Source organism: Carassius auratus, unplaced genomic scaffold (genome assembly GCF_003368295.1).
Source record: "Carassius auratus strain Wakin unplaced genomic scaffold, ASM336829v1 scaf_tig00215076, whole genome shotgun sequence".
Taxonomy (NCBI): Eukaryota; Metazoa; Chordata; class Actinopteri; order Cypriniformes; family Cyprinidae; genus Carassius; species Carassius auratus.
The window spans coordinates 145,154-155,117 of record NW_020527925.1 but is presented as its reverse complement, the minus strand read 5'-3'; the positions used below and the strand labels follow the sequence as shown (position 1 = coordinate 155,117).

The 9,964-nt window shown below is 36.6% G+C and overlaps 1 protein-coding gene across 1 annotated transcript; it reads left to right on the top strand.

Annotated features, from left to right (window-relative positions):
* Window positions 1-184: 184 nt before the first annotated feature.
* On the top strand, window positions 185-9,957 carry LOC113093568 (differentially expressed in FDCP 6 homolog). Its single transcript, XM_026259257.1, has 11 exons — window positions 185-423; window positions 2,501-2,641; window positions 2,938-3,117; window positions 4,409-4,636; window positions 5,543-5,689; window positions 5,905-6,013; window positions 6,640-6,938; window positions 7,272-7,438; window positions 8,092-8,290; window positions 8,811-8,901; window positions 9,484-9,957. The coding sequence occupies exons 1-11, from the start codon at window positions 328-330 to the stop codon at window positions 9,666-9,668; spliced, it is 1,842 nt and encodes a 613-aa protein (XP_026115042.1). The 5' UTR covers window positions 185-327; the 3' UTR covers window positions 9,669-9,957.
* Window positions 9,958-9,964: the final 7 nt, after the last annotated feature.

Sequence of the window (9,964 nt, the reverse complement as noted above, 5' to 3'; positions counted from 1 at the left end):
CCAGACAAGGGCTGATTTGGCTCTTACGAACCACTTTTGTTTGTTCCAACATCTCAAATAAGTCCAACATGACTTGGCCCAAGCAAGAGAATGAGAAAACACTTTTTTATATACCCGTTCTTTGCTTTGATGCCTTCTATTTTGACTTCAAATCAAAATATTTGATGTACTTTATTTCTTTTTGATTAAGTTGGCCCAGTAGGGGGTGTTATTTGGCTGTTGGAGGATGCACACATTTGCTGTGGGTGTGGGTGGCCTTGAACGACTGCGCGAGAGAAAGAGAAGGCAGTGAAAAAAGGAAAAACGGAGAGTAAAATTGCTGCAGTCATGGACTTGCGCTCAGAACTGCTCAAGTGCATTTGGTATGCTTTCACCGCTCTAGATGTGGAGAAGAGTGGAAAGGTATCCAAGTCTCAACTCAAGGTGAGCTGCAAATCCATTAATGCACTATGATAAAACTTTCGGATGTTGGAGGCTGAAAATTGGGGTCCCTTATGGTTCTCAGATCTCAAGTCTCTTAAAATGCTCTTAACATATTCCTTGATCTGAAGTACAGAATGAAGGATCATTTTCAGCTCATTACATGAGTTATTTTATTTTTTCCCCCCTTATGTTATGCTTAAAAGATGCAGTGCACTTGCTTTAACTGCTTGCGTGATGTTTCCTGTGTGAGCAAATTATGCCACATGGTCTGTAGTGAACTCACTGAATTTCTGGGTCAGGGGTTTTCTTTTACCATTGCCCATTTATAAAATTCAAGATACCTGTTCACTCATAGACTCACATTATTTAATGGGAATTCAAATTTTCTTCTTTTTTTCCCCCTTTTTTTCCTGAATATATAAAGGTTAAGTTTTGTCTGAACTTACTGAGTTGTGTTCTTTTTTTTTTTTTTTTTGGTAGTTTTGCTAAATTGTTTATTCATAAAGCACATTATATTACAAAAGACTTTTCTTTTTGTTAAGGCTCATTTGTATGAATGTACAGATTGTTGCTGAATTAAGTTCAGTCCATATCTCAAGCTGACCAGCTGTAACAGGGCATCTCTGTCTCTGGGGCATTTGGAGTCCCAAGCTGTAAATGGTCTCAAACTGTTCAACTTTAATTCTTCAGCTTTGGGAACGGTGGTCACCAGATGTGTGTGGTGGGAACACACTCTTTGTAACATCATGGTTCGATACACTCATCTCCAGGCCACATTGTCAGCTCTGTCATTTTCAAGGAAACGTTTAGAGAAGTACCTAAGCAACGTTAGAGAAGTAATGCAATGTAGCCCTGCTGTAACTGTTGTGGGAGTCTATCAGCAAATTCTTTGTTTCAAAATGTTGTCTGGTGTTGTTGGCTCTAGTAGTTCTTATTAATGCTTTTAAATATATTATAGTAAATATTAATTTTGATTCCATTCTTGTGGGTTAAATCAAATCTCTGTGTGAGCAGAGAATGCTGAAATGAATGTCTATAAATAGAGCAAACGTGGTCTGCCTCATTTCAAGGTTGTAATGATGCATGAAATATTTATGCTTTTGAAAATCTCATTTCAAGCCTGCTCTGAACAGCAAAATTCTGGAAAACTTAAAGGAATGGTTCATCCTGAAATTAAAATTTGCTGGAAATTCACTCACCCTCAGGAAATCAGAGATGACATCCTGTTCTTCATCAGAACAGATTCGGAGGAATGTAGCATGGCATCGCTTGCTCACCAATGGATCGTCTGCAGGGAATGGGTGCCGTCAGTCACCCAAGAGCTGATAAAACATCTTAATCCATAAATAATCCACTTATATTTTTCATAGTAAAAAAAAAAGATGAGTCTTTGTAAGAAACACGCATTATTAAGAAGCTTTTAACTTCAAACCATTGCTACCAACTAAAAAAAAAAGCAAAAATAGTCCTTTATCCAAAATATTGTTTACTCTAGTGAAAGGTTAAATATGCACAGACCAAGCTCTGTTTACAAGCAAAGATAGACCAAAGCAGTTCTAAAGAAATATGTCAGTGTATTTCGATGTCAGAGTACAACAGGAGATGGACTTCTTCACTGGAGGAAGCGTTATTATGGATTATGGACTCCTATTTTGGCCAGAAACGACTGTTTAAGTTAAAACGTCTCAAATGATACGTTTGTTTCTAACAAACAACTTTTCACTTCACAAGACATTCATTGATGGCCTGGAGTTGTGTGGAATTGCTTGTGGATTATTGTGATGATCAGCTGTTTGGATTCTCATTCTGACGGCACCCATTCACTGCAGAGGATCCATTGATGAGCAAGTGATGTAATGCTAAATTTCTCTGAATCTATTCAGATGAAGAAACAAACTCCTCTAAATCTTGGGTGGCCCCGAGGGTGAGTAATATTTCAGCAATTTTTATTTTTTATTTTGGGGTGAACATTTCCTTAATGGAATACTAACGGAACCAATAAATTCCAGTGTAACAATTTGTGTGTATATCTGAGTATTAGCATATGATGATTAGGATCTGTGCTATTGCTCTGCAGGTCTTGTCTCATAATCTTTACACAGTTCTGGGTATCCCACACGACCCAGCGGCTCTAGAGGAACACTTCAGAGATGACGACGACGGTCCAGTGTCCAGCCAGGGATACATGCCCTACCTCAACAAATACATCCTGGACAAGGTACACAGCCTTTCTACATTCGAATACACCTTAGTATGCTTTGAGAAAAATGCTTTTTATATCATCCTGTGTAAGACAATTTGTTTTTTGTGCATGTAAATCTGCTGGTCAGCACATCAGTATATTCTGACAAAACTGAGTGTATATCATTTTAAACCTATTCGTTTCCTTCTGTAAAACTGATTTAGTAATGGAAAAAAGCATTGTTGTTTTTCAACATTAACATTTATCATTAATGTCATTCTAGCATTTCTTGCAGTCAGCTTCTGACCGAGTGTTTGTCTCCTCTCTGTAAGGTGGTGGAAGGCACGTTTGTCAAAGAAAATGTGGATGAGCTCTGCTGGACTCTTACTGCCAAGAAAAACTACCGACCAGAGGGAAAGAGCGTTTTACCTGGAAAAGACGCCTTCCGGCTCTGGTGCCTGTTCATATTTCTCTCAGAGGACAGATATCCTCTGGTGATGATCCCTGATGAGGTGAGATTCATGCATTATTTGTTATTTAGATGCATTTTTTTAGAAGCCTTAAGGACCGTTCACACCTAGAACGATAACGATATTAGCATCCACACTTTTAAAAAGTGTCTCCAAATATTCTTTGACACTTAAGCCACTCTTGTATAAATACATTTTATTTAATTAAACTGCGAACCAAGTCCCATTTGTCCTAAAGGTTAGCTAGGTTTCAAATGATAAACGGTAGATATATGGTTAGAAGTAAAGACAAAAATATTTGAGCACTTTCTGGCTGTCATCTTGCAGATGCTATTGGTTCTCGTTTATAATGTGATCGACTTCACACGTGGTTATTCTGAGGAGAAGTAGCTTCATACATTTGGTTAAAAGTTAGATTCAAATTTTGTTTAATGTATTGACATTCACACATTTTAAGTGGGATTCTCAAATACCCCTAAAATCAATTTTAGGGTTTTTATACTACTCATATTAAAACTAGAATATGTTTTGTACCTTTATCCGCCTCCTAAATCTTTCAATGCTGATAACTTGAGTGTAAATCACGTCACACACCGTAAACCTGCTGCTAACCACAGGCCCATCATTGGCTATATGCTCTTTGCATTTTTCTGTTTTGCATCTTCAACCGAAACTGTTTATCATCAAAAGCCCTGCAGGTTTTTCAGTTTCTGACATAATCATAGGGCCAAATCTGCTAGTGACCTATGTCTTTTTCGTCAGCACCCTGTCTGCTTTTAATTGTAAATGGAACAACACTAGCATCCGTGCATATACTTGCATGCATGCAGCAGTTCTTCATACTAGCAGTTGTTTGCTATCTTTAAATAGCTCTAGTCAGAAAACAAGTGTGATGTAGCAGTCACTGGGAAGATGTCAGAGCTGATTTGACTGAAAAAAATAGTGCAGTTGAGCCTTTACAAACAGTTTATAGATTTATAAACTTTTAGATATAATTTTTGGCAACTGTATTTACATGGTTTAAAAAAATTCTCTCTTTTATGTGTCTTTGCTGGATGTGTGTGTTTCCCCAATGCCCCTGTGCTGTTTCTTGTCTTGCACCTTGTTGCTTTCCTGTGCCCCACTTTGCAACTATTGGTAAAATGTAATCTGTGACAGTTTCACAGAAGAAAAAGAAAAAAATGGGTTAGAAACCTTAATCTTGGTGCTATGAAATCTTTATAGCTAAAAAACAATTATATTAGTTGTAGTACTAAAATAAACATGTAAATGTTGTCAAATGGTTGTCTTCACACAATCTCACATGAGAATATTATTGCTTTTTTTTTCACAGGTTGAATATTTAATGAAGAAGTTATGCATGGCCATGAGTGTTGAAATGAATTGTGTGGAACTAGAAGACTTCATTTCCCAAGATTCTGTTCAGCAGAATGGCTTCACTGTGTGGGCATTTCTGGAGATGATGAATTCTGGGAAACTAACGAGGGGCATTGCCAAAGAAACCATCAGTATGGCAATAGAGGAGGTGTACCGAGAAATAGTGGGTGATGTGTTGAAAGAGGTATTGGCTGTCTATTTATATCAGTATTTATTTAATAATCATGTCTGTTATTGTGTAGTGTCATTCTCAGGACATTGGCCCATTTGTCCTTTAAATCATAAGATTTTCTTTACGATTGATTCTTAAACAATTACTCCAAGCCTAAAGGTGTCATAACAGCTTTACAAAATACCAAAAAATTATGTATCATTCCAAACCTATTTATTTTAAGTACTGTATTATATTTATATTAAAAATAAATAATAATTGGGGTCAATCAGATTTATTTTGTTTTTGAAAGTCTTTTTACTCACAAAATATGCATTTAAAATAATATTTTGAAATATTATTGAAATTTAAAATAACAGTTTATTTTATTTGAATATATTTGTAGTTACAGAGGTGATTTTTTTTTTTTTTTGTCTTCCGTGTCACGTGATCCTTCAGAAATCATGCTGATTTGCTGCTTAAGAAACGTTTCTTTTTATAATTATTGTCAAAAGTTCTAAATAACAGCATTTATTTGAAATTTGTTTGTTTTGTAACAATGTTATGATGATTATTATTATGATAAACGGTAAATTTGGACAATTCCAGTGAAAAACATTTAAAATAAAAATAATAATAAAAAAAAAAATAAAGGTTGCATTTTTAAAGTGCTTTGGCATTACGCGCTAAACAAAAGTAAATCTATGAAATAATGTAATTAAGTTCCTTATCCTTTTAAAAATATCAGTATTATTTCAGTGAGACACATAAATGCCACCATTTCTTGGGAAAAACCTTTATAAACATGATAAAGTTTTAATGTGACGTATGCGTATACATTGAGATACCAGAAACTTTTTTCAGTAAATGCTCTTTGTATGTATGCTATATTAAATAATAATAAAAATAATAATAAAACTCCTTGCTTCTTGACACCAGGGATATCTGTGGAAGAAAGGTCAGTTGAGGAGAAACTGGACAGAGCGGTGGTTCACCCTGAGACCCAGCACTTTAATTTACTTCACTAGCGAGGACCGCAAAGACCGCAAAGGCAACATTCAGCTTGATGGAAACTGCTGTGTAGAGGTAGGGTACAAGTGTCTGTGGTTTGCATGTGTTGTTAGTAGAAGTAAAGCTGGTATAATTCAGTAGTGGCTTAGTATGAGTGCCACCTCATGAATACATATGAGACACAGGAACATGTCAGCATTATTATTTGGTTAGTGAGTCGTCAGTAGATTTATGTTTCCTCACATCATGATGAACAGAGCAATGTTTGAAAGGTTTATCTGCTGTATAAGGTACTTCCTGACAGAGATGGAAAGAGGTGTATGTTCTGTCTGAAGACGCTCTCCAAGACCTACGAACTCAGTGCGTCTGACACCAAACAGAGGCAGGAGTGGACTACAGGTCTGCATGCAAAATGATTTGGCTTTTTGATAAATCCTCAGGTATTCTGTTTTTCACCTCAGATGTGGCTGTGTAAATTGTGAGGAGGGTTTGAAGAAACCTATTTCCCTGTCTAGTTTCCCTTTCTTCAAGAGACACCTTGTTCATCAGGCCACTTTACATTTTACAGTTGGCCATTGTTATTGTGTAACCTTTTCAATGTATTGTTTTTTTTTAAATAATGCGTCACTGTCACTGTGGTTTGGAAGCAGCTTTGTTAGTGGAAACCTGTGACATTTCGAAGGTTGACTTTTTACCCACTGGGTGTTTCGTGAGACTTTCTAAAATGAAACTGCACAGGGGAACTCTTGAACTTACCTAGGTCACTTACACCTGGGGGATGATAAAACCGGTGAAAAAAATCCCATAAATTTTCGACTAAAATTATCAGAGAGGCCCCCGTTTTTTTTTTGTTTTTTTTTGAGCCAGTAAGCAATCACCTAGAAACCACCCACAAAACTAAGCTTCGCAGCTTCGTAGCAAAATGCTAACACATCTTAGAAGACTCTTAACTCCCGTATTAAATTTTATTTTACAAAAGTACACAATGCATTTGCATTTATAGTATTCCTTTTTTTCCCCACCAGCTATCCAGACAGCCATCCGGCTGTATGTGGAGGGTAAAACTTCTCTTCATAAGGACCTAAAGCTGAAACGGCGTGAGCAGCGGGAACAGAGAGAGAAGAGGAGGGAGGCGAAGGAGCAGGAGCTTCAGCGCTTCCGGGCCCTGCAGGAGGAGAGGGAGCGGAAGATGGCAGAACTGGAGCTGCTGAAGGAGGCGCAGAGGCAGGCGCAGACACTGCTGGAGCAGGACGAACAGCGCAGACGACAGCAGCATGAACAGCTCCAACAGGCCCTGGAGATTCAGCTCAAAGAGGCGGAAGAGGTTATCTATCTGTCTATCTGTCTGTCTGTCTATCTATTTATCTATCTATCTATCTATCTATCTATCTATCTATCTATCTATCTAACCGTCTTTTTAAAAATGTTAACTTTTTTTTTAACTATCTACAAAGGCTTTTTCATGTCATTTGTTTTGAATTCTTTTTATTTGAATATTGGTTCAGCATATTTCTGCTTTCTTGCATTTAATTTAAATTCAGTTAAAATTCAGAAACTAAATTGGAATTTAAAATGATTCTGAACTCATTTCTAATAGATGGATCATCATCATGAAGTCAATGAGAGGATTATTTGAGCACTGTTTGGTTGTGTGCAGGCGCGGGCGAGCATGCAGGCTGAGATGGCGCTGAAAGAGGCCGAGGCGGAGAGACAGAGAACACGAATTAAAGAACTGGAGGCCATGCAGCAGCGACTAGAGGAGGCGTTACAACAGGAAATCAAAGCCAGGCAGGATGAAGAGGCCTTCCGCTACGCACAGGCTCGGTGAGCAGCAGCACACAAACACATCTACAGACTGTTTGGTTCCCTCTTTGCATTTTCTATTAAATGTGCTGCGTTTTGTCTCCCAATACAAGGTGCTAATACTCATTAGTACTATTCATTGAGGAAATATAATGTTTTAAAAGCTCTCCCCTGTAAAATTGCATGGGGTTATTCAGGAATTAATCAAGAGGAAGTTACCAGAGGAAGTAACAGACAGAAGAGGCTCTTTTAACATAAAAGTTTGTCCAGAGAAATGAATATATACATAATAATGAATAATGAGTATATACAAATAAATTCTGTTTTTAGTTCAGTAAATACAATGCAACTCTACTTCTTAAAATAAAATTTATTTACCATACAATATACGCATGAAAAATGCCATTGTAAACAATAAAACTGTTTAAATATGAATATACAGTTGAGTGCACATTGAATCGGAAACCACACTGAACATGCAGAGTTCGGATTTTACAAATGTGTGCTCTGGATCATTCTTAAATATTGCTGGATTACATAAATCATGGAAATTCATGTTCTTTTTCAAATAAACATTTTACTCCAATTACTATGCTAATAAAACGTGCATTATTTGAAGGTACAGTGCTATTTTAACCTGTTGTGCTTGATCGCTTGCTGCCTCATTGTTACAGGCTACTGGCTGAGGAAGAGGAGAAGATGAAGGCCCTCATGTCTCTCCGTGAGGAGCAGGAGGAATATATCCAGCGTGCCCAGCGTGAGAAACAAGAGCTCAAACAGGAAATGGAAAGCAAGTCTCGAGCTCTGGATGAAGCACAGAAGCAGCTGGAGGAGGTCCGGGCCAATCGGCACCGAGTGGACCAGGATGTGGTGGTGAGTTTTTATATGGTGTTTTGATCTAAACATTTTTTTTTTATTTAGTTGTCATTTATAATGCAAAACCTACATGAACATATCAAGTTTTTTTTTTTTTTTTTTAAGAAAATACTTTTGAAATACTTCTATTCAGCAAGGATGCATTTAATTGATCAAATGTGACAGTAAAGACTTTTTTTTGTAATCTATTACAAATAAATAATTTATGTTCATCAAAAAATCATGAACAAAATTCACAGAATATAGAGCAGCATGATTGTTTTTGCCACTAATAACAAGAAATGTTTCTTGTGCACTAAATATTAGATTATTAAAATTCAGCTTTGCCATAAAAGGAATAATTTCATGAGTAAATTGTAATGATATTTCACAATATTTCTTTTTTTAGCTAATTTTAGTAAGCATAAGAGATTTGTTAGAATTTTTTTTTAAATGACAATCAAATCATCAGCTTATCTAGTTTACTATGATTGATTGATTGAGAACTGATTAAATCTGTATTGTTGTTTTATGACAGGCTGCTCAGAGGAAGCTGCGTCAGGCCAGCACAAATGTTAAACACTGGAACGTTCAGATGAACAGATTAATGCATCCTATTGGACCAGGAGGTATGCATATTAACTCGGTTAACACAATCCAGTTCACACTGTTTATCTTTAACATGACTATAACCTCATCAGCTTTTATATGCGTCATGGTTTGCATTTGTCTGATAATGAGAAGATTCATTTAAAATGTTATATATAGAACCAAGGTCTTTGGTTTAACTTGGCATTTCAGCATATGTTGAGTAGGAGGTTAAATGGCATGAAATCTAGGTCTGCACCACTCGTTCTCACTGTGGTTTCACTCAAAATAAAAGGTACAAAAGCTGTCACTGGGGCAGTACCCTTTCAAAAGGTACACCTTTGTACCTAACGAGTTCACATTGGCATCTTAAAAGTACATATTAGTACCTAAAGTGTACATATTAGTACCTAAAATGTACAAAAGTGTACCTTTTGAAAAGGTACAGCCCCAGTGACATCTTTTGAACCTATTTCCGAGTGTTAAGGAAATGAGGTTATCTGCATTATCTACTCTTAAGACAGCTGCTTTAAGATAATTCACCCTTACTTTGTTGATTTTACGATCAAAAAAGCCCCTCTAACTTCCCTGTATTTTCTCGCTTTGCATTTGTCATTTTCTAGAAAAACGGGCCTCAGGAGGTGGATCTTTTTCCAGCTTTCGCATCCCTTCGCAGAAGGATCCAGGACTGCGTTTGAAGCAGAAATCAGATGAGCAGGATGAGGAAAGCAAAGAAAACATGGAAAGCAGAGGAGGGTGTGCATCTGACAAGCGTTTGTCTACAAATGGAGACATGGAAATACCTTAACGACCTCAGAAGAAAAAGAAATTCTCTCTTTCTCAATGTTAAGACTGATTTGAATGAAGGAAAGTCGTTTTTACAAGTTGCAAAGACCTCATGCCGTTAAAAAATGATAATTTCTAATGTTGTCATTGTTTGTTAATAGCTTGTTAAATAGTAATGTTTTTGTACACTTCATCACATTGTTTGAAAAGTATTGTACTGTAGTTGTTAAATATCTGATTGACTCCTAAGTTACTCAAAGCCTTACGTAGACTAAAATGTACACTGAATAAATATTAAGCATTTTTCAAGATGTTGAA

Coding starts and splice junctions, on each gene's coding strand:
- LOC113093568 (XM_026259257.1), top strand. CDS start 328: ATGGACTTGCGCTCAGAACTGCTCAAGTGCATTTGGTATGCTTTCACC. Junction 2,642..2,937: donor ACAAATACATCCTGGACAAG/GTACACAGCCTT, acceptor CCTCTCTGTAAG/GTGGTGGAAGGCACGTTTGT. Junction 4,637..5,542: donor TGGGTGATGTGTTGAAAGAG/GTATTGGCTGTC, acceptor TCTTGACACCAG/GGATATCTGTGGAAGAAAGG.